We start from the raw sequence: 25,347 nt of genomic DNA, 5'->3' as shown, positions 1-25,347 counted from the left end.
ACTGTATTCTGGTGTTCTGTTTAGATTCATACAAATCACACAGTCATCTGCGCTTTTGGCATCAGTCATTTCTAAAGTTCAACCTTTGTACTTGGCAATCTGGTGGCTACTGGAATAACTCAGCCCGGGAAATCCGCTTATGAGGGGAGCTCCGTCTCACAAGGCACTTTCCCCCTCATGAGCACCACTGGGTTACTCAAGAGGCGCCCTCCCTACAGTGCTCATACATGAGGCCTCCTCTTCACTTCTCATGGATCCATCTCACAACATATAAATGGTCGCAAGTTCACACTGTGACTTTTTGTTACACACACATGTCCTTGAGCATTCTTTATCATACTAATTTCTTGTTGAATTAAGCCGTTACATCTCAAGATGTCAGCCGCTTGCTGATCAGTGCTGACTGCAACTGGAATAGCTAAAATTACTGCCGTAATCTAACACGGCCGGTCAGTTTCAACAACTTTACAACAACAGCTACAACAACTTTACAAGTGGAAGTGCATCAAACCAGTTTAGTTCGGCTTGTCAAAATGAAAAACAACATCCAAAAAGAAATGTAAGGTGTAATGTAAGGAAACTCCTGCCCTCCATCATTCACTCACCACATCTCCAACCACCAACACCCATCAAAGCTCAACTGCTCAGCGGGGTATACCCAACCAACTCTCGCCAACACACCATAAGCAAGATTAACCGCAGCAGCGACCCCTTACAGTGCCCCGCGCCGGGGTTAAAGCAAGATAAGAGGCAAAACAAGCCCAGGATGCCTTTGGTGGTGGCTGTAAAAATTTTACTGATGAAACAGTGACCCACCTGGCGGGTGAATGTACAAAACCCTTAAAGAGACAGCTTCCTCACAAAGTGGCCAAAGGCAAAGCGATGGAAAACACATTTCATCAAAACTGCAACACCACCCGAATGCTTTTCCACTACCAGACTCACTCTTCTTGGATCTTGCTGCAACTCCCCTATTCTCCCTCTCTGACTGGAGAAACCCCTCTCTGTTTCATAAACTATCTCTGTTGTGTTGAGCTTTCTTTTTGACAGACATACCAACGTACAGCTGTGTAAGTATCATTGTAATCCTGTGGTAGACCGTCTATTCATTCATAAACCTCCAGGCCTCACGACAGTCACGTTTTACTTTAGACACTACTAACTTTTACAACTCTGCAACTTTTGGCAGTTCTTCTTTTTCTTCTTCTTCTGATTAAGTCTGCCACCTTCAATAGACTGAAGATTCTTGCAGACTGGTGCTATAGTATTTGTTTACATTATAATACAATTTATTTACAGATATTTACAAGCACATAGTTCTCCCGACTACTGGAGGAATTGATGCAAAGAAGGCGTCAATGACTTCAATTCATTTTTTTTTTATTTTACACTTACCATAATATTGGCAGAATTTGACGACGCCTTGGCCTCACACTGTCTTCCTTGCAATTGCTCTCGCCTCTCTCTGCCTGAGTCTGCCAGGAATCGCCTGCGGACTGACGTACTGACAAAAATATCAGTACACGGGACTACAATAATTCGAATAGAGAAGCTGCAACATATTATCTATGTATTTCTAACAATTACCCGTTTATGTCGGAGAATATTAACGCAGCTGTACACCCACATTTAGGAGACGGCTTATTCCCTTCATGCGGTGCTAAATTTTGTAAGAAATACGGAGTCGGGAACAAATATTCGGAAACAAGTCGGCCTCGTTCATTGAATTTAGCCGCTCGTTGTTGTTGACAAATTGGAAGTGTGTTTATACGCAGAAGAGGGCGCTAAACAGATTTCGCCAGAGCGGGATATTTCGCACAGTTTGTGACTGTCGGTCCGTCCGTTACGTGTCGGGATAGGTAGATTAATCTTATTTTATAATCATTGCACTGGTACTATAAACAAAATGTATGAAATTATGATTTTCATCTTGATATTTAATGTTACATCTGTTTTTGTCACATGTCCAGATGTATGTATGTGTTGTACAGTTGTATGTGTATGAATGTACATTCGTGCTTGTGGAAGGCCTCAATCCAACACAAAATAATTGATTTTCAATCTGATAATTCAATCTAAGTTTCAATCTTTTAGATTGAATAGTTCAGTCTATGCCAAAGATTGGAAGATTTCACCCTAATTCTAGATTGAAAATAGATTGAAATTCTTAATCTATTAGATTCAAATCTCAATCTATTTTCAATCTAATGATAGATTGACTCTCAATCCGGTTAGATTCGTCCCTGACAGTAATGTGTGGCACATTGAAAATTCAATCTAATAGATTGAGTTTTCAATCTTAGGAATTAAAAGAGTAGAGTGTACAAAAAGTTGACTGTTTACTCACCATAGGAGACAATGAAAATAACAATGATTGAACTGCTGCTATGGTGTTTATCTATACAATATACTATGACATCATGGTATATTAAAAAGTCTTTATTTGATGAGATTATCGCAGAATAGAAAGTTAAGATTTCCATTTATGGTTCTTTCTTCTGTTAAGATTAAAAGTATATTCTGCTTATTGTCGCTGTCCTTTTTTAAAAATGTTCTTCAACCCACTGGATATATCAAACAAAATATACTTGGATAATGATAATAATAATAAGTGAGTTGATGAGCATTATAGACACATCGTCAGTAATGAAGATGTTGTATGAACAAATAAATATATACCTACATGGTTGGATAATAATGAGTACTTGAATAAAAAGCAACTTCTAGACAACGATGAATGGACGTTCCAATAAAAGATAATGCATACAAATAAATGATGTACAGGTATCTAATTAAAGTATCTTTTGTACAAAGGTCATAGTCTTTTGAAAGCCAGAATGATTTTCCCATCACTTAACTTATATGTGCAGCATTTTACAGCATTCGCATTGAGAGAACATTGCACATAATTATAAGTAAGATGAAATCTTATCGGAAAGGTGTCCAGCCGTGTGCCATGCATCGTGCATTAGAAAATCGACGAAATTGCGAGGTAAAGATTACCATTTCACCCCAAAGTGTTCCTCGTGAAAGTATTAGTCAATAGCAGTTTATTGATTGACGAGAACTAAATCTCCCACATTCACAGCCTCCGTCCTCCTCATACAGGAGTCATTATCAGGACTACACTTTTGATTAGATATTCTTTTCTCTCTCAATTCTTTCCCATGGGAGTTCTTTAATCCACCCTTCTTCATCCACCCCCTTTTTATTATTATTTTTTCTCTCTTACCTCACTACAGTCCCTGTCCTTCCGTGTCCATTAGAGCACTCCTAACTTCCAGCTCACCGCCCTGTTTGCCCTTCGACCGTCACTGTTTGCTTTCTGTATATTATACTCTCCCTCTCTTCTCTTTCTGGCGGGGTCGGTCTTCTTTCGCCGAACAAGAGTCCTTTCAAGGACTACATACGTATGGTGCTACCGCAAACCTCTCTTCCCCGTACACATTAGATTTACCATCCACACTCCCATGGATATCACGGTTACAGTTCGTTATACCGAAGGTTTGTTATTCCGAAGGTTCTCAAGTCCGAAGGTTCGTTATTCCGAAGGTTCGTTATTCCGAAGATTCGTTATTTCGAAGGTTCGTTAATCCGAAAATGTGATAAAGTTTGTTATTCCGAAGGTTCATTAATCAGAAAATGAAACAAAGCTCGTTATTCCGAAGGTTCGTTAATCCGAAAATGAAGCAAAGTTCGTTATTCCGAAGGGTCGTTACGGACCCTATTTCATTTTCGGATCAACGAGCCTTCGGAATAACAAACCCTATTTCATTCTCGGATAAACGAGCCTTCGGAATAGCGAACCCTATTTCATTTTCGGATTAACGAACCTTCGGAATAACGAACCTTCAGAATAACGCCACAAATGTTCGGATTAACGATTTTTCATTTTCGGATGAACGAACATCTATAGGTATAGGGCAGTTGTGTGTTTCGGGTTAACGAACCTTCGGAATAACGAACAGCACCCGGACACCACAACATAGCCAACTAGATATCGTTCCTTTTTGTGATATATTATGGTCATCATAATGCTTGTCCTTATCATCACTTTCGTCATCGTGTACTATTATCTCCATCATCGTGATCGTCTTCTTCCCCTCTTCATCATAACAAACATGATTCAGTTTCTGTTTTGATGTTGTGATCATCGACAGCGTTATTGTCATCAGTTATTGTTGTCCATCTTGTTTTCGTCATCACCGGTCACGATCACCACAATTCTTATAAATTATCCACAGCGGTCGTGATGATTCATTGTATTACCCTGATGATACTGCATATTATCATAGGCATAGGAGCGCAAGAAACCCCTATAACCTCTACCATATTGTCTAGGAACCAATTTTATTTTTAGGTAATCTTTAAAAATTTCATTCCCGCCACACATTCTCAAGTCCCATGGTTTAATGATAATGTGTCATTTCCCTCATGAAACTGCCGTGATTGCAGCCATGCCAAAATATTCTCCGCAGGATGTGACACACTGCATTAAAGGTCATTCCCGTCTAATCAGGAAGATGTAAAACAACAAAAACAACAACAAGCAAACTCTGATTTCTCAAGGACTTTTCAACATGAGGGAGATCAGACGCCCTATGTAGCGAACGAGGCCAATTATTTCCAGCAGCGTTATTCATTGTCATCATGTCACGCTTGACAGCGCTCCTGGACAAAATTGTCGTATGTTGCCATGGCAATGCGAATGCATGACATTGTGTTGATATATTATTGCCACACGCGGCCAGGGCGATGAGAAAGATGTAGGAGAGACGAAGGAGATCTACCAGCGACGACATTTTTCATTCTCAAGATACAGCTCATCGCTTGATGTATCAGGCCTCATCTTTGCATGCTGGAAGACCTTTATCATCTTACCTGCTGAGTTTTTGGACTGTACACCCATAATTTCTGCAACACTATAAATGTAAAGGAAATCACAATAATGACAGTAGAATGTGTCATTTATGCTACAATCTCCTAGTTCTACCACTATTATTATTATTATTATTATTATTGTTATTATTATTATTATTATTATTATTATTCTTACTATTATTATTATCATTATTATTATTTATTTATTATTCTTATCATCAACATTATTATTATCATTATTATTATCATCATTATTAGTGCTATATTTCCTTCCACGCAGGAGCTTGGCAGAGATACGATTTGAAAGTTTTCAATGATGAGATTTTGCTGATATTTGAATGTAATTCATTCTAAATTATAATTTTATAGAAGCAGCACGTGCAAAATCTCGATTCCCTAAGTTGTTTGAAATCTCCGGGGAATTTCATTAATTCGTTCACTTCTCTCCTCACGGAGCTTATCTATGATATTGGCTATCACACTAAAAGAAAAATAATAATAATAATCTCGGATTATGAAAGAACAAAAGAGATTTGGCAAACTAGAAATTGATGGACTTAATTCTCTCTTGACTGTACCAAAGACACAGATACAAAGTGATATTCAGTATGCTTGACCGTGCGAACAGGGAAATTTGCTAGCGTTGAACCCTTTAATGATATTATGATAGATTTATGCAGTGATAAGTATCAGGGGCTCAGGTGGACTCCATAATATTATTGTTCTCTCTTTCTCTGTCATTTGCTCTCTCTCTCTCTCTCTCTCTCTCTCTCCTCTATCTCCCTCCTCTCTCCCCTCTCTTTTCGTATATCAATTTGTATCATATTATGTTGTAATATATATTTCTATATCATACAACATGATACAAATATATTCTATGTTATCACGTATATTCTCAGCCTAACCAATCAAACTTACTTTAATATTATCTCCATCCCTTTCAAACAGTGTAACCCTGTAGTCTGAAACATCCTGTAATTCGTCTTAGCGTCTTGGAACCTTCAATATGTCATCCTAAGTAATTTTGCCCAAACTCTCTGATAGCGCTGCCGCAGACCAAGAAGGCAATAAACCAAATTTGACGGAGTAGCCAATAAACACGGATTGTACTTCGCGTCGCTCATGACGTTCCCTCCGGCTGAATGTTATCATCTTGTGTATATATCAATTGGTTTGCGGCGAAAGAGAAATGAATCCTCCCCCTATTTTTTTCCGAATTGTCTTTCATCAATATCAGTATTAATTTCAGAACGGAAATGCCATAAACGTCAGCGTGGGTGAGACTCTGTATGTGTCCGATGTGTGTGTCTGTGTTTGAGTCTGTTTGTCTGTCTGTCTGTCTGTCTGTCTCCGGGCTTATACTGCGTATGTCATTTCAACGAAATGTTGAATGTTTATACCTACGTTGTCCATAGAGCCTCGTTGATTCAAGTCCGAAAATAATGCTCTTATACATGTATCTGTACTTTATAACACGAGAGCATGCATAAATTTACTTGTTGACGAATCTGGCTTTATTTGAATTAATATTTTTTTTTGTGTGCGTGGAATCGTTTTTATTGCAACTGATTGATAAATTGCACTATAAATAAGCATCGATTATTCAGTATTTACTTACGTCGATGAAGGGGCAATTTGCCAAGCAGTTGCACTGAATCTGACTTTGTTGCACTTAGGATCAACCCATAAATGATATGTTTTTCGATTTTGCAGATATTGCTATAGAATACATTATTTGTCACGGAGGAGAGTTATGGATAAAGTTTGTAAAAGTACCCAAGCATAACACCAAGTCGTGAAATCCAATGGAGTAATTCTCTAAGTATGTGTCTGGAAAATATACGCTATGGGTATACAATAGGAATAAGATACGCAGTAAGAAATATATATAAATAAGAGAGAGAGGTCGACTTAATATCTACATAATTATTCTATTTATTCACTGTATGAGAAGTCAATATTCGTCTTGTCGAAATTGATTGATTATAAATCTTGTTAAACACAAATATGTATGGCAACACGGAGAAGAATTCATATGAAAATGACACTTAACAGTTTAAGAAGTGACTAATCTTACTGGTGAAACAACACGAAGATACTTGCTGTCGATCGTCACACATTCACTCTAAAGATTGGTGTGTTCGTATTTCGCCCACAAATCACAAGCTATAGGTGATACATACTCGAAAGTGCAACACGCAGAAAATATCAAACGTCGTTACAAACATTGCAGGGACTGGTTCTTAAATTGCATCTTCATTTTCTTCTATCCACAAATTCGAGTAAAAGATTGTGTTTTGTAACATTTCAGTCTGGCGGGAATGTTCAGTCTCCTCCCCCATTGGGTGCAAACTAAGTTTCTTTATAATACTGAGGCTGTCAATAGAGTACATAATAGTGCAGTGGATATTCTATCATTCTCATAAACTACACAGAAAATTCTAGTCAAACTTGCATCTTTTATTTTTTTCTTCTTTCTGCGATTCTGTAACATATATTTTCAACTTCTCTGGCAAGCGTTTCTTTTTAGGGTCAGGATGAAACTACTGCTTCGACAGATGCAAAACATTGGTCGCATGATTGCTCATCATAATCCAATATTTTCTTTCATAGTTGAGTATACAATGCACATTTACCAAGTAATTATAAATTATTATACTTTTTATTGCAGACTTGCCCGCCGTACGAGATGAAAAAACAGACAAGTTTTTAACCAATGATTACTCGATATCAAATGGTAAAAAAACCCCGATCTGAATGGAACTTCATTCATCATAGATAAAGGAGGATGATCAGAAGAAGAAGAAGAAGAAAGAGAAATATGTCTTTCAATGATTATGGCCAAACTCCTTTTCGAACTTGAAAAATTACTCTAATAACATTTCATTCCCTATACCCTATATAAACATGAATTTTCTCAAAGGCAAGAATTTGACGTAACAACAACATTGGCATTGAATTCTTTTTATACGAATCCGTATTGTCTCATGTCTGAGATGCAACTTGAATCAGAATAGCAAAGTACAATAGAACTTGCACATTAACTCACGGAACTCTTTTCAGCACAAAACATGAAAAATTTTGTCTTCATCGGATACTAGTAATATTTGACATCCTCTATGACAGGTTTTGATTTTTTATGTGAGTTGAAGTAACTCTTGTCGTACACAAAACCAAGCATTCCTGCTTCACAAGGCAATACTCCGTATAATTACATTCCGTATATACAACGATATATATTACGTCATCAGTAAGAAACTCCATTCAATAACCTTCCTCTCACTTGGTAATATACACCCTCGTGTAAATAAAATATTTATAAACAATACATAAATAAATAAATAAAATTATTTACACACTGTACACAATAGCCGTCTTTTCAACATCTCGTAAAACCTCAGTCCAAGTGTATTTTCAAAAATAGATATTTTTTTTTCTGATAAATCGTTGGTGACATGAATTCAACTGTTCTCCGCGTACTGCCGTCAGACTAACTTCCCTTGACAACATCAAAGCTTTCGCGAGTCGTCCACTATACTTGCCTGACGTAGCAACACTTGACACGTTACTGGATTCTGCACTCTCACAATTCATACTTGTCCAAATGGAAATGACTTTAAACGCTGGATGGAGCACTAATTTGTCACCGTATTGTACAATTCGGAGTGATCAACACCTATTGTTAAAATGGCCTTGGCCACGCAGACCTTAAGACGTAATTATTATCTCACAAAAAGTGCAATTTTTCCAAGAATAACACACACACACACACACACACACACACACACGCCCACACGCAGAAACACACATGCAAAGCAGAGCGGAGGGAGAGAGAGAGAGAAAGGGGGGGGGGGGGGCGAGAAGGGGAGAAAAATACAGACACACAGACACAGACACACACTCAAGACTTGATGCGAGAGCAGTACACGCTGTTGAGCACAACAGCACCTTTATGGTATAGTATTGGCTGAAGTGAGGATTCAGCTGATAACTTTTTGCGAGATACATAGAAACCACTTTGTGAATTAAGAGCATATAATTCTAGCAGGAATTCAAAGTTTATTTGATAAAATGGGTTTTTAAAATGGCTGAGATATCCAAAATCAAAGTAAAACAAAGCGACCCTAATTAAAGGTGGTCCCTTCTCTTATTAGGATTGCTTTGTTTTGGATATCTCAGCCATTTAAACACCAATTTTCATCAAATAAACCTTTGATTCCTCTTGTATTACGCTCTTTCATCTCATTATCCCAAATTATCACCATAAACAAAACGTTGGAAACTATAACCTCATCTCCACCAAAACTGTATCATTTTAACCCTTGCCAGTTCGTTTATTGTCCCCTTCTTTGTCCTTGCCACATGACTCGGTGAAGTACGATTGCAATAATGACAGGATGCGAAGTCAACAGCGAATCTCTCTCGAGTCTCTCGAGATTCATTAGTTGATCTAGTCGGAGATACAATCGACCTTACGGAAATTGAATGAAAAACAAAAAACAAAACAAAACAAACAAAAGCAAACACGACTAACTCATCCTCAAGGACAAAGTCACATACGAAGTCGTGCGGTCATATCGCTAATAGGTACTGTGGTTGCTGTGGCAGCTGCGAAAAACGATGAAACATACTAAGAACGACCAATTTGCTGTGACATAATTACAATAAATATAAAGCAAATTCCCATATTTCCCGGAGACAGGGTTGAAGAGAGGGAGAGAGAGAGAGAGAGAGAGAGAGAGAGGGGGGGGGGGGGGGGGGGTTGTTAGAGAGAAATAGAATACCCGACAAATTGGTCGTCAAGATGAAATGAATGGCGCCATTTGCATTCCGTCGTGGAAATCATTTCGTTACAAATTTGCTCGTCTGGTATTATCATACATGCTTCCCCGTGGGAGTTCGTTGAACTTCTCAAACCTTTGCTCATAGGCCTAAACTTGCCCCGAGCTACAAAACTGATCACGTTGTGCCGCGGGACAGGATCGAGTTCTCCGTAAAACAGGATTTCGGAAATCTATACCACCGGAAAGATTTAACATTAGAAGTTAATGAAGTGAACGTTGAAACAAATCGTCCAGCGACGCAGATGTTCAACCTGAGCTCAGAAGGTGAGTGGTGGACGTCAGCATCCCTTCTTCTACAACTATGGAAAAAAATCCTGCTCTTTCGTTTATGCTCCGCTCAAGAACACGAAGTAACAAGTGCGTGCGCTGTATTATGCGCTTAGAGCTTGAAGTACGTTTAGAGGGGCATTCCAGACGATTTTCATAATGTCACATCATGTAGTATATAGGCCTACATAAATCAACAGCTCCATGCATAGATTTGCGGAATTCATTGCGGTCTTTGAGCAGAGAAACCGACACTCCGAAAAACCGTAAACAAATTACATTGAACAATGATGATGACATAGGAGGCTCACAGATTTCCGAAATGTACCAGTTGAATTCCATTACAGTACCGCTTGCTTAACAAGTTCACCTGTGTAGAATTTATGCATGCCTTCTTCTTTTGTTTTGCTTCCTGTGCCCTAACTGATGCATTCCTATGGTGAGGCTACGCTGCCATGTCATCATCCTTGTTTATTGGAATTATTATAAATTTTGAAAACATTTCTATTCTTCATCCCAATCCCTATAAATTCTGAAACTCTGTAATCAGTATAACTAATTTATACTTGTTCAAATGTAAAAGTCTGAAAATCATCCGGAGGTCTCGTTTGAACATGTTGTGTTGGCTTCCTTCAAATTGGAAAACTACGCCGCTTTCAGAATTAGCTTGTAATATCAATAACTTCCAGCCAGCAACCATCTGATTATCCCTTTCATAATATTGTCGTCTTTATCCCCCAGGCAATATTTCGATTAAAGAAAAAAAATATTGTCAATGTTCCCGCTTGAGTTATACAGAGGTATAGTTACACACTGCTTTGTAATTATGTGATCATCTTAGCTCATGACAACTAAGTGGATCCAAACTTGGTTTCATCTGCAGAAAGAATGTCCAAAATGTTACCCTACTAAAAGTGGCTTCATACAAGAAAGGGGGGGGGGTGGTGGAGGGCGAAAAGATAATTTGACAGATTTCGACGTCGACGATTTCAGGGCCACATCAATTAAGATGGTGCGGTCCTTATCCCCTCTCCCAGTTCTGTGCTCTATGTGGTTATATGAATAGATGAAGGGTTCTGGTTACGTGTGGTTGGCGGGTGACTGATGAGAGGTTGTGGATGTGCGCAGAGAGAAATCAATCTAGTTCTCAGTCAGTGAATACAATGGAGACGAGATTCGCAGACTCGGGGAACCCGAGGCAGGAAATGGAAAAGGAAATGGAAAAAGAAGTGAAAGATAAGAAGCTGATGATGACGATGATTATGTTGGAGAAGGTGAAGATGATGAAGTGGGAGAAGAACGGGAAGTAAGAGGGAGAGAAGAGAACTTAAGCATAGAAACACATCAGAGGAAAAAAAAAAGCAAAAGGCGGATTTGGAGAAGGAGGAGAAAGATTGGAAAAGAGAAGTACTGGAGGGAAAACGAAGAAAAGATGAGGACGAACAAAAAACCCCCGATGAAACAGAAGAAGAAGGAGGAGGAGAAGGAGGAGGAGAAGGAGAAAAAGAAGACAAACATTGAAGAGAAGGAGAAGAAGTAGTGGGTGGAGGAGAATGACGAGTAGGAGGAGACACAAAGGGTAAAAGGACTATTAGATAGGATGGACAGAATGAGTAAGAAAAACTGGAACGCTGGAGGAGCACGGACAGGTTGGTGGCAAAAGTCTCGAATCCCACAAATCCTTGCCTAATTCTATCGTATCTTTGGAGACGTTCAAGAAATGAATCAGTTAAGACTCTCAAAATATCTGAACATGCAATGGAGGGTGTAGGCAGGCAGACCGGCGATCATAACGTGAATTTTTAAAAACACTAGAAGTAATAAACCGGGCTTGAGCTTATACTGGAGGAAAAAGGGGGAGTTGTTTAGAAGCTGGTGATGAACTATAAAATGTTATCACTAACTTCGTCCAGTTTAACCGTCTCTAACCAATCATCTCTACGTGCCACTGGAACTGTATAGGCCTACTACAAAAGGTCATTAGCTTTGAGGATGTGAAAAAAAGAGCATGCATACTACAATGACATCAATATATAGTGAGATCAATCCCCACAAGATTTATTGGAGTCAGAAGGGGAAGAATTTCTTTCATAACTCCACCCATCTTTTTATGCTTAATATCAATCCAACACATGGGAATAGTAATCTGGTACTATTTTTGCTTCTCATCTGGGATGATTGGATTCATGGCACAGGAAGATGACGTATTGCAAAAGAGTAGCATACTTTAAAGGGACACGATTCTGAGTGAGTAGGCGGCGGTGGTGGTGGTGGGCGTAGTGGGCGTGTAAGGCAGAGAGCTGTATGAAGCAGTCTTCCATCTCCTACGTTCAAACTGATGGGGAGTATTCAACGAATGCACATAATATTGCATGCGAAGTCTACGCACGCACACTTTCCAATTTCACGTAAAAATGCTATTAAAGGACAAGTTCACCTTCATAAACATAAGGATTGAGAGAATGTAGCAATATTAGTAGAACACATCATTGAAAGTTTGAGGAAAATCAGACAATCCGTTCAAAAGTTATGAATTTTTGAAGTTTTTGTGCAGTACCCGCTGGATGAGAAGACTACTGCAGTGTATGAATAACTTAGATGTCACATGCGTACAACAATATAAGGAAAATATAGAGAGAATTTCACAAAATTCCATCTTTTGAAAAAAGTACACATTCCCCTGACTCGTTACCGATAAATGTTATGGGTAATATTATTCCCCCTGCCTTTAGAAAGAGGCAAGTCAATTGCTCTTTTATTATGCGAAAAAAGTGAAAATATATTGAATTTTCTTTTATATTTTCTTTATACTGTTGTACGCATATGACTCACAAGCTGTAGTAGTCTCCTCATCCAGCGGTTCCAACACAAAAATTTAAAAAATTCATAACTTTTGCATCGATTGTCCAATTTTCCTCAAACTTTCACTGATGTGTTCCACTAATATTGTTGCATTTTCTCAATCCTTATGTTTATGAAGGTGAACTTGTCCTTTAAGGTCAGTGACCACCACCACCACAACAACAAGGTTAAAATGGGAGAAAAACACTATACGGTTACTCTCAGCATGTAACTATGCAGAAATCGTGAACATTTTAAGTAATGAGAAAGGGTTAGGGGAGAGAAATAAGACGAACAATGGAACAGAAAAAGGACGAGAGAGAGAAAACATGAAGGAAAAAGAGAGGGGAGAGGGGGAGAGGGGGAGAGGGAGAGGGGAGGAGGAGGTGGGAGGGGGGAGGAAAGAGAGAGAGAGAGAGAAAAAAATCTGCATTGGGAACGAAATAGGTAAAGCGGAGAGGACATCTAATGACATATAACTCTAGCTGCAAGTCATCTCCACAAAAATCTGTTGACGCTATATAAGGACAATTTGAGGAACATGAGAGACACCATTTATTCATTAAGATCCTCTTTAACACTCATTTCAACTTATTCGTCTTCAAAGGGAAAGGAGGGAGGGGGGGCGGGTAAAAGTATACCCCGAGTAATCTTATCCGCCCGATACGACCTGATGACAGCATTTCCCTCATCACAGTTTCGCTGAAATCTCGGCGCATTTCGCCAGTGGGCGTGCGAAGAAATAACGACGAGATAATGAATGCGATGCGTGCCGAGTAAACTAGTAGGAGGTGATGTCATAAGATAGAGCTAGGAGGCGAAGGAGAGGAAGATGAGACGAAGAACACAAGGTGGAGGAAAAAAGTAAGGAGAACGAGAGATTCAAAGCAAATGTAAATGTCATAGTTATATCACGACAATTTGGGGGAGTGAAAATACTGAACTGCTTTATAGAAAATGACTATTCATAGAAAGTAAGAGAAAAAGATAGGGAGAAAGAGAGTAAAGGGGGAGCCAGACAAACAGACACACAGATAGATAGAGACATAGAGTTTAACGCAGGGTTTTTCTCGTATTTTCCTTCTATCTGTCTGGATATACTCAACAATAACTTCCGAGAACATTGTAAATACGAGAGATATATTCTCTTACCGTGAGAGCATAATAGTTAACATATCACCCATGCAAAGGGCCAATGGGATGCTGTCGAGGCAAACAGACAATTACCATCTTAAGAGAAGAGCGGGAATGGTACAGAGGAAGAGAGAGAAAAACGTTGAAGTAATGCGAAAAAAAAATAGCCAAAGTGAAATATATATCATAATGAAAATAAAGTGAAATACAAAATACTATAATGAAGAGGTGAGGGACAGAGATAAAATAAGAAAGACAGATAAGGAGACTATAACGCAGCGAGAATGTGTTTGTTGAGCGTAAGTGATGTAAGGAGAATGGTGGAGATGGTGGTTGGAGATTGAATAAGAGCGGCATAAGGGAGGAGGGGAGGGGACGACATATCATTATACCGGTTACAACTGACCATGACACAGAAACCTTTTCTCGCGTTTCAGCGACTGTGCCATGGACATTGGTCATTCTACTATTAGCAATGACCACGGAGACTAAACTTACAGTACGTGGATGAGACAACATTTGTTATGAATCTCACCATAATATAGTGCATAGACACAACTTATGCGAGACAGCTCTTGATAAGTAATCAGCAAAATTTTTGCTGTATGAACACACACTATGACACCAGTTCAATTACAGTGCCCAAGCGTTATCAAGAGAGGAGCATCTATAGCATGACTGAGGCCAAGCTGTTACAAAAAATAACATCAAACCATTTCCGGTAATCGACAAAGGAACAAGTAAAACACTTCATGATGAAGATAATCCGAAACCATTACCATCATGACCGCACAGTTTGACGTTGGTTTATCTGAGGTACATGGAATCCTCCAGAGATGTCTCAATCTCGTTGGCAAAGCGGCAAAGCGGAGTAGCGGAAACATTGACGACGGAGTGAGAGATTGGGTTTCATAGAAATCGTATTCAGCAGCGGCAGTACTTCTAGTACGTGTCTCGAAGTAACGGGAGATCCAAGATAATAAGGACATGATACACTGCTTCATGTCTTGTGGATGAAAGAGACATCGAGACAGAATGGGATATAGTGGGCTGTTGCAAGAGTTAGGTTATAACAGAAGATTTAATGCTGAAAATGATGAGACAATGAAGAGGAAGAAAGGGAAAATGTTAAAAGCAGAAGAAGGAGAAGGAGGAGGATTTAAATGTCATGAATATCCATGTATTTATTGGAATATTGTGTTTGACTTTGAGGAATTTGAGACAGATCGTGTTCACAAAACGGTTCTTTTTCATCGTTTATGGATATTCCAAGGGTTTTATCGTGCCAAGGTCCTTTGAGAACGTGCGTCACCCTGCAGTCTCTAAACATCGTCATTCATCCAGGCACTTGCGGGCAGTGAACAGTTGATCGAATACCAGTGAGCACCAAATCGTTCTGTCTGTGTTGTCATGGGATGCAAGTATTCCCCGTATAGCTAGGATGAGACAGGATGCACTTTGTTGTAGAGATTCTTGTTGGCCGAGTTGAATTCCTCAATATCCTCCAGCAGTCGTCGCATTTCTTTCCGCCTCAACTCTGCCTGCGTGGCCGCCTTGACGAGCACGCGGCCGACCTCGTTGTCGTAGCTCTTCTCCTCTGGCTCGGGCATCCGGGGCGTGGCGGGGCGGAACATGATGAAAGGCGTGTTTATCGTGAGTTTGTTTTCCATCTGCGACTCGTTCTCCTCCTCTGAGCGGGAGTTGATCTGCAACACGGGGATGGCATCCTCGCTGCTCCTCGACGACGTAGGTTGAGCGTGGTTGCCGTTATCGTCATCGACGTCGTATTCGACGTCAGGGACGTCTTCGTTAGCCATGATCCTTGTGAAGTCTTTGATCGATGGCTCTGACTGCGAATGACTGAGACGAATCTGCGACAAGGTAACCCCGATGTCGGACCACTCGTCCGTGTCGCTTGTATCCTTGTTGCTAGAACCTGTCGACGAGCTCGCCTTCCCGATGGACATACCGCTGTCGCTGTTGCAGTAGGCACAGGGAACATCTGATCGCTGAGACGAAACTGTATGTGGCGTGCCAATGGGAGCCTTGTAGCCGCTCGACTCTGAGTCGACGTCCCCCAAATCTCCCTCCCCTTTGTCGAACGGAACTTCAACTTTGATCGATCGCTTCACTGGGGCGAGCTCAAGACCAACGCCATGTGGGTGGTCGGAGGAATTCGAGTGATCAAACCGGTACTTAGAAGATGACCTTCCCTTGCACAGAACGCCCTGCGTGTCGGGGTGAATTCGTCCGAGAGACCGTGTGTGACTCAGTGCAGACATGAGTGCTTCGTTCTCGCTGCATGTTGACCGCGACCGAAGCCGCCCAAGACCATGGCCGTGCGAACATGCAACGTTGTAGGATTTTAAATGCATACAGGTCTCTTCCTTTGGATCCATGTCAGATCTTTGCACTCGTGAGGGGAGTTGCGTGGCCTTTTGGGAACGTGGAAAACGCTTCAAACCGGGCGGTTGGCTTCCTTTATTAAGATCAAAGAGCCCCTTGTCCAACGAAGTTTGTCTATGTGGGACGTTTTCATTTCTCTTAAATATCTTTCTCGGATGATGATCCGTGCGCGAGTCTTCCAATAGTCCCACACCTTGAACTGGGTGTATGGCTGGTACGTGCTTGTTAGACTTGTACATGGAGAGGCGTCCCGCTCGTGGTACGCTGGAAAAATCCGGGTTGGTCACGAACACAGGGAGGTTGAGCGAGAGATGGCGGGTGAGTCCAGGCCGGGGAAGCGGATGAGTCCTGTGGCGGGTGTGCTCGGTCTTGCCGCCGACTTGTGACCCGACGAACTGCCCCTCTTTCTGCAGCTGTTCCTTCATCTCCTGCAGCTTGCTGAGATACTTGGCATTGTGGTCACTGGTCGTGCGTGGATCTTCGTACCACTTCTGTTTCTCTCCTTTCCTCGCCGTCCCGGATGGTTTCGAGGTTGACTTCTCGAGGCGATAGACGTTCTTCCCACGATTGTACGCCATTGCAGTCTTTCAGGAGCTCACCTCTGCGGAGCAAACACAGAAAAATTATTGTTATTTAATGGGGCAATCCAATTTTATAGCCAAAGAATGAGAGGATTGTGTCACGCTTTGCTTTTAAAATAGGTTGCGACAGTTAATATGGATACAGGTTAGCCATATCAATGTTTTATCACGAAGGACGTGACATTGTATTCTACATCATTTTAGCGTGTCTGAATAAATTATCTTTGTTTTTATTGTTCTTGTTCTTGTTTTTTTTTTCTCAAAACATTTCCCATCAAATATTTCCTTGGCAATTTTACTTCCAAAGTGGAAATACTAACAAGGAGTCTTTCTTCCGCTGTAAAAAGACATTCCTTATCAGCCTGTTTGTTCATTTCCATCTGAGAAGATGGCTGGATAGCCCATATTCAGCTACGTTAAGCTGGTCTTCTATGGGTCCAGTTGGATGTGAGGTGGGACCACTTCACCGGGTTAAACACCCTGCTCTTGCGATGAATGAATGAAGTGGAATCTTCTACGTGCATGAGTTGTTACTCTCTCATACACGGGACCTCCATTTTATGTCCTATCCGAGGGACAGAGTGTTTTGCCTCTCGATATAGAGGGGACGGTATGCTTACACACAACATTGCTCAGTCAAGGCTCGAGTTCGAACCCGGGCCGCGTGATCGTGAGGTAGACGCGCTACCGACTGAGCCAACTCACCGCCGTGTATAGATGGCTGGAATGGAGAGGTTGATGCATAGTGAGATAATATTAAAAGATAATAATAATGAAAGAATGAAACAAGAACAACAAACCAGAGAAAATCTATCTCCCTCCTTTTTTTTCCACCGGCTTATTTGCTCACGACTTGGATGTTTGGCAAAATTCGAAAGCACAATTCGAGAGGCTCCTGTGCGGCAGTGATAAAGATCGCAACTCGACGGAGGTCAACGTCTCTAGCAACTTTCCCCCTTTTTTTTAATGACGACGGCAAGGATAAAAGCGCCTTCATCTTGCAAAACATATTAGTCTCTTTAATGACCACGCCGCTAACTACGGCTGAAATCTTGATAATGTCAGAATGATTTGCAGTGTCATTACTGTATGAGACTCTTTTCTCTCCACATTCACGTCGAACGTATACTGACTGTATGAGGTATCAAGCCGCAATAGCAACAAGGGGTGTATTATGAATGAAGATATCACCAAGTATATATATATACATATATCATCAAAGAGAAGATGAGAATCTTGAATGACTTAGATTCCATATGATTTGATTGTAAAGAGAGATCAACGGAGCATTTCATGAAGCATTTTGTCGACAAAGTGTCATACAAACTTGCTCTCAGCCAATCAGATGCAAGGATTTCAGTAGCTTGTAACAGTTTGTCAGAAAATATCTGACCCAAACGCTTCATGAAATGCCCCCATGACCATTTTATTTTTACTGCCTCTGCTTTCGATGTATTTTGCCCATGCGTGACACTGCTTTTATATGTATTGACTTTTTCATGTCAAAATTAGTAAAGAAATCAGTACCGTGACAACACATGAGCATAGGAACTATACGACGTGTAGCACTCGTGTGAAACGCCCTATTTTCTATGATGATACATGTTACACCCAAAGAGATTTTATAGGGTAATGTCTTTGGTCACAAGCAACAACAAGAATTTTTTTATTCTTCACGCTGTACCTCAAAGATGTCTAAACTTACATTTGTGTTTTTTTTTTCCACTTTTGTTATACTTCAGTGTAGTACGTTCATATCTAACGCAGAAGTGCCAACTTTTATACGCAGAACAGACTGATATTCCACATGCACTCTGGGAATGACATATTTTCATGGAGGTCTCCACGATTTTTTATTTCATTTTTGTTTTGTTTTATACTTTCTAACAAATACGTTCAATTACATACATGGCGATATAATTATATACATATATTAATATATATAAATATACACAGAAACATACGTGTATATATATTATGCAATATACACACACAAACATACGTGTATATATATTACGCGATATACACACACAAGAACACAAGCCCATGGTCAAAGGCACACCTATGTGCCGAAATCAATATTGGCGATTAATGCCCTTAACTGCTATACAGTGATTTAGGGGGGGGGGGGGGGGATAATATACCTATGAGAACTCCATTGATCCAAGTTACCCGTGAACACGGATCGTTTGCTTTGGATTATGTGATAATTTCCCGGTAAAATACCACGGCATTCACACTATTGCGCTTATAACTTATAACGTTCCAATCAAAATCTCGGAAAGATCACTGATCTTCGATGGGGGAGTGAGAGACAGACAGGGTGAGAGAGAGAGAGATAGATAGATAGAGGGAGAGAGAGAGAGAGAGAGAGAGAGAGAGACGATGGCAACATCTAGCTGGTGTATAGGTACGAAGGTTGTTTACCCAGAGTGCGCCAATCCTAAGTTCTAAACGCTGAATATTTTGGAAATCCCCCGTGGATGTGTCCCCATTTTTAACTCACCGTTGTTTGCGATTCGTAATCACCTTTTCGTCCCTCTGTACGCAGTCAGTGACACAAACACCACTCAATAATAAAGAACGTGTCCCTTCTCGTCTGAAGTAAACATGCAGAAACGATGCCAGCTTTTTTCATAAATATCGGGCTTTTGAGAGAATCATGGTGCTTCGAGCAAAATGCATTTTGCAAAACAGACACAGGTGATCAATGAGAATTCGCAAATTTCACAAAGACTGCCGACTTTAGGCCCGGTTGAAGGAAGAACAACCGCCTCCCTGCGCGAAACATACAGATCGTGTGTCAGCGGCGAAACTGTCGCCTGCGCAGACAACACGCTCCACCCGTAAACTGGCTGGAAAGACGATGACGTGAATCCACATTTAAAAAAAAGTACCAGTGGGAGGAGTCTTCTGCGCAGACGCATTCAGTGTCTTGGTTTGATCCGGCAAGATGTCACAGTCTTGGATTACTAGATTCGAGATTCTTCTCACACAATGCATCACGGAAACCTTACACTGATTTCTGAAATGCTTGTAAAAAAAAAACAAGCAGTGCTCACTGAGTAAGACAAAGTGAGATGTGACCAAAATAGCGAACGAATGGCGATACCTGTGTGCATACGTGGACATTTTTGACACAATACAGTTCATTTAGCTTGAATATTCAATAGAGTAATCTTGTTTACGGGCATCCCTTTGACTTAAATTTCCGTTATTACGAAATCAAAGAAACAGCCTAGTCAAATCACCTCTTTTTTTTTTGTTCTTTACGCGGAAACGAACTGAAAAGTATGAGGACAATCGATCCCAGTGCCACAGGCTGCTGCTGAACAGAGTTGTCAGTCTTTCGGATAGTTTTCCTGCATCAAGTCTTTAAATCCCAATTTTCGGTCGCTCAACTCCTTCGTTCTCCTGGTAGCTTCTTCCTTCCTTCCTTCCTTCCTCCGCCATCTCTCGATCTATCTGTATATCTACTTATCTGCTTCCTCCTCTTTAGAGATCCAACGCCTGAAAGGTCTAATCAACATGATTACGAAGAGCTGATCGGCTAGCCGTCTGCCAAGAAAGATCTCACGAGTCGCGTGTACACGTGTGAGCCCTCAAGCGGTCTTCCGTGACGTCAGAGACTTTTTTTTTGTGTGTGCATTTGTGGGATGATGTCTTCATTGATAGATTTATGCAAATTAGAAAGGTTTTGTGATCGTCCTGCGTATAGACTCCATGCATGACGCTCCATAATTATACTCAATTCAGGCAGGGCAATTAATACACCTCAACTGTTTTTTTTTTTTTGTTGGGGGGGGGGGTGAGCAAGGTGCAAAATAAAACAAACGTAAGTAGTCAAGCATGATTATATTTAAACATATCAAAATATCTTGTATATTTCAAAGGCGGCTTAAACATTCATTTGGCAACGGAAGATTTGCTTGTGTATAGGACTGTCATGTATTCAAGGTATTATTATATACTTTCATGTAAATTGGACATAATCTCATGACAATAGGAATTGATACGTATGCAATGTAAACTACTTCAACAGGAGTCATCTTTTTTTTAATGATATTTTTCAAGTTTTCAATGATATGGAGCTTGAATATTGATGAATTTCAAATGTGGGATCCATTCCACAAAATTACTTGTGTGCGTGTGTGTGTGTTTATGTGTGTGTGTGTTGTTTTTTTTTTTAATGGCGCGAGAAGAATATTTCCACGGGGAGAGGGAATTCTGGAAAATATAATTGAGTGTATATCAATTTGCTCAAATGACTCGGCCTTATTATGTCAAGAAGATGATTTATTACTTTCTCGTCTTGCTATCATTACTTTGGAGAACATTAACATATTTTTCAATTTGTTCCGGAGTATTATTACACAATACATCTCTACACGTCACGTGACTTCCTTGTCCTTCGAAAAGGCATCTAAGCAAGTCTTTGCAAGTCTTGGGTCTGTCGTCTGTCGTCTCTAAACCTTTTCTCTGACACAAAATGCCAGTATTCGGGCAAGAGTGGAAATGGTGATGGAAGTGATCAAATGGTCCTTGATTAAAAAGCCTGTTTTGACGTTGTTTAACCGATGCACGAGTATAGTGTGTGAAAGCTAGCGCGAGAGAGGGGGGGGGGGGAGAAAAAAAAAGGAAGGGTGAGGGAAGGGAGGGACGATCAGAGGGACCGAAGAAGAGATTGAGTAAAAGAGACAACGGCTTACTTAAAAAAAATATAGTTAGACCCTCTCGGCTTCCGATGAAATCGTCATCATCGTCTCCCATCCACCCACCCCCGTCATCCTCCTCCCCCTCCTCCTCTTCCCTCCAATCACCAATTCGGTGCTGTCACCCTCCGGGGGTGATCACTCGCTACGTGTTCCTCATCGTCCGATCCATCCCGCCCGGGATTGGCAATAAATGAATTGTAAACACATGCACGGCGGGACTGCTAGTGATGAGCCGAGTGCTCACGAGCCTTCTCCCGGTGCATGTTTCATGCGGAGGTTGAACCGGAATTTGAATGACACGACCCTAATTGCGTCTACTTCTTGCATCACGTGCGATTCAAGTGCTATTTGTTTCAAATTTTTGGTTAAAATGTTAGTGTTGCTTATTAAAAAAAAAGAAAACGAAAAGCAGATTTACGAATTATGCCAAAGAAATCGTCAAAAACGTAGTTTTTCTTTATTTATTATACAAGAGACTCTGAGAGCAATTCACCAAGGGTCGAAATTTTGACAATGTTCCGGCCTGGAGGTTTTTACAGTGATACTATAATATAATCAAGCAAAACGTTGTTATAAAACAGAATCCACAGCAAATCGTTAGAAATTTGTTAGAAATAACTAAGTTATTACCCCTTTCTTAAACCTAATGTACTCAAATATTTGCACCTTTCACAAGAAAAGAGCCCATATCCACTATGGAAAATATCTGTATGCTCAAAATGACAAAAGCCCCCCCCCCCTCCTAGAAAAACAAACACACACCCAAAACAAACCATCCCCCAACCCCTTTCAACAACAACAACAACAACAACAACAACAACAACAACAACAACAACAACAACAACAACAACAACAACAACAACAACAGCCTGTATGGAAAATAAAAACGATTCACATCAGAAAGTTGTAGTTTAGAACAATCTATTTTGGAATTGCACAACAGCTTTAAAAGCAGCCGCGACCTTCCCTGTATAAGGATTTTCTATGTTTACTTTTCTTCATACACATAGCTGACTTGATATGATTTGAATCGGAAAGATGGCAGATAGTGTTATGAAAGGTTGGGTGCCATCGCCGAAATTGAAAAGAAAAAGAAAAAGAAGTGTACACTTGTGAACTAGAATTATGTGCAGTTTGTTTGCTTTGATTTTTATTTTGTTTCTGGTCACTAGTACAAAATCCTAAGCAGAGAGAAGAAAATAGCTAAATCACGGAGCCTTACATCCGTTAGGACTCGGAACAATACACGTGTTTGCTTCTTCATTTGTTTCATCCGTTTCAGGAAAAGGAACGGAAGACGAAAGTTCATGGATTATAATTTGCATGCTTCAAAGAATAGCACTTGAGGAACACGACCTTCTCTTCCCTCCGTGCAGCAAATTTCGCATCCTTCGCTTGCCTTCACTATTGCCTGGGCGAGTTGTATGGGAAAAGTGAGGCTGACATTCGAAGAACCATAACATATAATAGAAAGAAGGATAAAGAACTCCACTACAATGGAAAATATTGCCTGAATGGCCTCAGAGGAACTCCAATACTCTATAAGGAAGAGCAAATCTAGAAGAGGGTGGAATAATCACACCTCAATGCTCACGTTTTCCCAATTTGACTCGGTAGGAGCCTGGTAATTCTTCTTCAAGAAATTCAAAACGGCCTCATCGTATCGTCTATCATTGATTATGTCACATGCGGCCAGCAGCGACATCGAATTACGACGGTACTCTCAAACACGATGACAACGAAACATTTTGAGCTTACATGAGGAGGTGATGTGATTTTCAGCTGCGTCAGAGCAAACCTGGCCATTAAATGACCCTTTATTCCAGTCAGTATGCGGTGTCTTTTTAACGAGAAATACGCATGAAGTCATATAGAATCTGAGTTATGTAATTAGTTGTTCATATAATGAGAACCTATAAATGTGTGTGTGTGTGTGTGTGTATTAAAAGTACGTCCATCGTCAGACAGAGAAATGTAAAGCATTTCCAATGTTTCCTTACTTGTTGCATAATAATCCGCAATTTATGACTACAAAGTCCCATATTTTCTTATCATTTTCTCTTGATTCTTAGCAGGTTTATTCCCTAATCGACAGGAAATGGTCGTTTCGGGATCAAATTCTTGGTATACATTATATACATGCATAATAGAGGAACTAATATATTTATCTCCGCCTCTCTTTGCACGATCCCTCTTTAACCATCTAACTGAGATGACGCCATCAAATAAAATATCCCGAAAAGCAGTGATGTACACTGAACTTTTATTGTTTCATTTGACTATTTACTACTTACTTCTCATGAGGGGACTGCATTCTACAAGCTAGGCTTTGTAGCAGTTCCCGCCATTTCTAGCATCTTTTCCTCCATACGATTCAGTTGCAATTTGCTCATGCATTTCCTTAAATTACAAATATGTTTTGTTTTATTGTCAAAAAATGGTCTGCATTAATTTCGCTTGAATATATGAAAAAGTCACATTGAACTCATTTTTTCACATGTAAATGTCATATTGTATTGTATACTTTTGTCGGAAATTAAATAAAATGAAATGAAATGAAAATTCTACCATAATAGAGTGAGAGAGGGCGACATCAATGAGATAGATGTGCTTACCAGGTGCCATCACCGACACACACACGTGCGCGCATGCGCACAAGCCTGCACGCACACAACAAATGAATATAAACCTTTGTAAATATTGCAAAATTAATTAATGATATTGTTCTTTGTCGGCAGTATCAATCGTTGATATCATTTATTCTGTCATTCTGTATTAATGTTTTATTCAATGCCCTTCTTTGGGTGACATGAGAAAATAAAACTTGAAACTTCAAAACTCCAACTACGCACAAAACCTAACACAAACGCAAAAAAAGACAAGAAAAAAAGACAAGAACATCGGCAAGTTGAAATTCAAAATAGCCCGCTTATTGTCTCCCCCGCTTTGCTGTCTGCCATGTGAAGTGTAATAAAGAAAGCCCTGCTGACACCTGTCCTAACTTTAAAACCTCCCACTTGATCAGCTGCGCGCCAAAAAAAATTGTATCTGGTTTTTGCGGTACAAAGGTACTCAATTAACTCACTGGTTGTATGTTTTCCTCTTGTAGGTAACCTATTTATCTGGATTTTAATGCGTTTAAAGATCTATTCCACATACAATCACGAAAAAATAGCAAACAAACAAGCAAACAAAAACAAAAAAACACAAGAAGAACGCAAAAGTATGAGCCCATCCCCAAGAAAATATATCAACATATATGAATATATCATCTATGTACATATATGGACCCATATCATTACATATTATTACATTTATACGGCAACAATAGAAACAGCTGATTCGTGCATGTGCAAAACACCATTTTTGCCAATAATCAACGTCGTTTTTTTAGTGGGACCCTCTATTTCTATTTCCTTGCACTGTGCATACGTATATACCTTTGAAAAATGCAATTATGTTGTTACTCATGATCACGTGTATTTTGTTAATTTACTTTTTGAAATTACTACAAATATGTTCTGCTAATACATTGTAAATAATTTTCCTGTTTATTTCATGGAAATGAAAATAAAGTTGAAGTTGAAGTTGAAGTTTTATCGTTCGCGTCACAGATCTGAAACTCGCTATCATAGCGTGTATAGACTGATAGATAGAGAGAGAGAAAAAAGAAAGAAG

General features: G+C 40.0%; 1 protein-coding gene across 1 annotated transcript; it reads right to left on the bottom strand.

The window, feature by feature from the left end:
• Nucleotides 1-15,311: 15,311 nt before the first annotated feature.
• Nucleotides 15,312-16,870, bottom strand: LOC139738548 (uncharacterized; the record flags this gene model as incomplete). Its single annotated transcript, XM_071649169.1, has 1 exon — nucleotides 15,312-16,870. A coding segment is annotated over one exon (1,467 nt), but the record flags the coding sequence as incomplete, so codon positions are not given.
• Between the last annotated feature and the right edge of the window lie 8,477 nt (nucleotides 16,871-25,347).

This window comes from Diadema antillarum, unplaced genomic scaffold, assembly GCF_040938485.1.
Source record: "Diadema antillarum isolate AM-2024a unplaced genomic scaffold, OU_Dant_1.0 seq00000754_RagTag, whole genome shotgun sequence".
Taxonomy (NCBI): Eukaryota; Metazoa; Echinodermata; class Echinoidea; order Diadematoida; family Diadematidae; genus Diadema; species Diadema antillarum.
The sequence above is the reverse complement of the archived record's forward strand: the minus strand, read 5'-3'. Positions and strand labels throughout refer to the sequence as shown.